This window comes from Saccostrea echinata, unplaced genomic scaffold (assembly GCF_033153115.1).
Source record: "Saccostrea echinata isolate AGI-Se365-2 ecotype Australia unplaced genomic scaffold, CSIRO_AGI_Sech_v1 ptg000033l, whole genome shotgun sequence".
NCBI lineage: Eukaryota > Metazoa > Mollusca > Bivalvia > Ostreida > Ostreidae > Saccostrea > Saccostrea echinata.
The window spans coordinates 20,641,334-20,645,123 of NW_026889782.1; the positions used below are offsets into that span (position 1 = coordinate 20,641,334).

General features: G+C 33.6%; 1 protein-coding gene across 1 annotated transcript; it reads left to right on the forward strand.

Annotated features, from left to right (window-relative positions):
* The first annotated feature begins 1,111 nt into the window (after positions 1-1,111).
* On the forward strand, positions 1,112-3,551 carry LOC133198744 (uncharacterized). The gene is made up of 2 exons (XM_061334753.1): positions 1,112-1,315; positions 2,956-3,551. The coding sequence occupies exons 1-2, from the start codon at positions 1,115-1,117 to the stop codon at positions 3,139-3,141; spliced, it is 387 nt and encodes a 128-aa protein (XP_061190737.1). The 5' UTR covers positions 1,112-1,114; the 3' UTR covers positions 3,142-3,551.
* The last annotated feature ends 239 nt before the right edge of the window (positions 3,552-3,790 follow it).

A 3,790-nucleotide genomic window follows, 5' to 3' on the forward strand; every position in this document is an offset into this window, starting at 1 on the left:
TAGCTTAAGTACAATTTTTATAAAGTCACAATTTGAATTTCATACTTCATATAGTGTTCTGTTGACTTCCATCGAAATGGATGCAGTTAGAAAGGTTCATTTCTACTACAATTGTTACGTGATGTTAATGGACGATAATTGAAACACAAAAACATTATTAAGATTACACACATCGGATTAACAAACAATTACGAAGCAGTTAAAGCACATATGTAAAAGCAATGTGAATTCTGAATGATTTGATCAAAAGTCAAAACAAAATACACAATTTTCATATAAAAGAAACTATTGTCTTTGTATTTTTCAAAAAACAAATAGAAAATAAAAACGTTTGCATGATTCCCTACGTGTTGATTTTGCTTGATGATTTTAAACTGAATTAGAAACAAACAAGTTCCTTTGTCTTATTTTCTGACGAATTACACGTAAACTAATTAATTACCAGTACTCCATCTTAATTTATAGATACATATAATGAGCCTCCTTTTGAAATTTCTAAATTCTGTTCCATTGTTGTCATTAATTAAAACTAAAAATAAAGTACAGGTTATAACGTTATCTAATCATTTTGCAAACCGAAAGTAGAGGCGGGGGATTTTCCAAACACACAGATTTTTCTTCCTCTGATATTCAAGGTATGTCTATTATAATGTACATTTATATCTACACGTATACGTATTCTATCCTATGTAAGGAAAAATATTTTATCCAAAGCTTTCTTTTATATAAAATAGGACAGTTTTTTAACAGATTCACAAATGCATGCTAGTCTTCTTTTCATTTATTTTGAACAACAGAAGGGCCTATGGAACTTGTGTTTATAAATTCCAGGAAGATAATTTTTTTTTTTAATCTTGAATTAGGAAATCTAGACATTCTTCTCAAATTGAAAATGGTGAACTGTGATATATGATCGAACGATGTTTTGATAAGCATCGCGCAAATCTTAAATTAATATGTACTATCTCAAAAATAACTTTTTTAAATACGTATTGTGAATGAGGAAAATCACCTTTACCGAGATAAATAAAGTTATTTATTCTACTTAACGTATCTTTCTTATAATTTCAGAACATATATTGTAATGGATCATATCCCTCGACTATCAGAGGCTATGTATGTGGGACTGTGTCGTAAAATAGGGAGTCCAACAATAGTGAGGATGAGAAGAGAAGTAATGGACACTTCGGAGGTGATGAGTCAGCCTAAGTACCTCATGAGGGGAATGGATAGAATGAGGAGCGGGAGTAGACGTGAGGGATTCAGATTGAGGAATTCTGATGTTGATTGCATGTTCTGGCCTCCAGACCACAAGGTAATATGTGATCTCTCTCAAGTAAATCTTTATAGTATTTCACGGCACACAGTGATTCTGATGGAGTGTGACGATTTACCACCGGGATTCACCAGACTAAATCTGATGAGTCCATCAAATGATGAAAATGTCAGATCCTCCCGTGTAGTGATCGATAACAATGTTTATATATCTAGTACACTATTTCGAGAAAACTACTTGCGGTTCCTCCAGAACTCGGATGTTACTTCCTGTTCTATTCCTCATGGACCTTGTTCTACATTCTGTACTGATGAGATAGAAACAGATTTTGCTTTCTGTTTCCGATCCCATCACTGGCCGGAAATAGCTTTACCATGGATTCATAGATGTCGCCAACAAGGTTGGCCGTCCGAGGTAGTTATATCAGATATATTAAGCACAGGATTCCATGTTGTTCCTATTGGCAGCACACCCGAAAGCAGACTTGAATGGAGAATTTCGTTCTCACTGGCAGAACAAAAACTTGTTTATGCAATGAATCACTGTCAGTTTTTGTGTTATGGTCTCTTTAAAATTTTTCTTAAAGAAGTAATTAATTTTAATAACGATTTGCCCGTTCTATGTTCATATTTCACAAAAACCGCTGTACTTTGGTTAATTCAGACTAATAATGTCTTAAATTGGACACCTGAAAACCTTTTGCCTTGGTTCTGGAAATGCTTTAAATTATTAATATATTGGGTATATATTGGAAAATGCCCAAACTTTTTTATTCCACAGAACAATATGTTCCAATATAAAGTATCTGGTTCTGTACGAGCATTAGTGTTCAATCAGTTGTATGTATTGTATTGCAAGGGTATACCGAGTCTACTTCTGAGTAAAACTTTCAGCCTTTTCTTCAGTAATGTCATTTTAAACAGAGCGTTGAAAATGCGTACAAACGAAAGCAGTATTATAACCAGCACTAAACTAGATATTAGTTTATTCGATGAATTAAGGGAATGTCAAATAACAATTTCGAATGTTGGAGAATTTGCAGCTCTAATTAAGAAAATTGAGATAGAGATTAGTGAAAGGTTAACGTCATACAAGAACATTACAATACAGTGTATAACATCAGAGATATTACGAAACACCGCCATGTTTATACAGTGTTGTGTATATCCGAATACAAATCGCAATAAGGTTTATTACAGAGCTAAGAAAGTAACCCTATTGCTAAAACTGTCATGTACATTAGGTTGTGCGTCAGACATTCTCTATCTTGTTATGCATCTTTATAGAACATGTAGATATGAGCATTCACTCAGCTATTTACAGAAAGCACATGACAGAATGACACGACCATACAGAGTGTACTCTTATCATGTGAATGTAGATATGTACAGGCATCACACGGAGGGGATGTCTCTGGGTCATAAAACCAGGATTGCTCTAGTAAAAGATATTACCTTATACAGTCAGTACACATACATTGATGAGTTAGTGCTGGAGCAAAAGATCAGCAATGTGAACGGCATGAGTTTATTGCACATCCCACCTCTAGTGATGTTACACATGCTGTTTATACTGAATCACTTCAGACTTGGTGACACAGTCATGACACTACAATCTATACGTGATCTACAGACATTGCTACTGTTTGATGACGGGAGTTATGTACCTTTTTTCCTCAGGGATATTTCCTGGCAAATACTAGGAATCTGTCAACAAATCTGTCGGGACTTCCCGGGAGCCCGAGAATCTTACCAACATTTGCTCCAACAAGATCCACTTCACAAGATTCAGGAAGCGACGGTGTTAAGAATGAATACACTTTCCCAATGAGTGATGTAAAAAGATTTATGCTACACATGTATTAAATCAGCTAGTGTAAATTTTGACAGCTCATATTGAATATTAGTGAAGGACTAAGTATAGTTTTCCATTTAATATTTATCATTTCCTCCTTTTCAATCAAGTTTGTAGTTCCAATGTGGAGGATAAAGAAAAGCGTCGTGTTATTGTCTCTCTCATTGTCCCTCTTTTCCTTTGTAAATTGTTGTTGTACAATTTGAATGGAATATTGATTGATAATTGTGGACATACATGTATTAGACAAACTTTAATTTTCCTTATCATGTTTATAGCAAGCAACATAAAGCATAATGAGTTATAATGATCTAATTTTCTTTTCCGCCTCAATGTGTAAAATGCAAATTATTTCTGAAGTAGATTATTTAATAATTAGCCTTAAAATATAACAATAATCTGATTTTGATTCCATTTACAGTGTGCGAAAATAAATGGTGAACAACATTAATTTTGTCTGTCTTTTCTCACGTTGATATTCATGGATCATATCTAGGGGACAGATGAATTAGGTAGAAAGGTAAAAAATAAAATGTATATTTTTTAAGGTATTCAATTTATAACGTCCATATTGTCTACGTAATAAATATACAGACCTCCTAATTCTGGGACTGACTTTTTGGATAAATGTATAAGTACTGTAGAAAGAGCTATAGATAC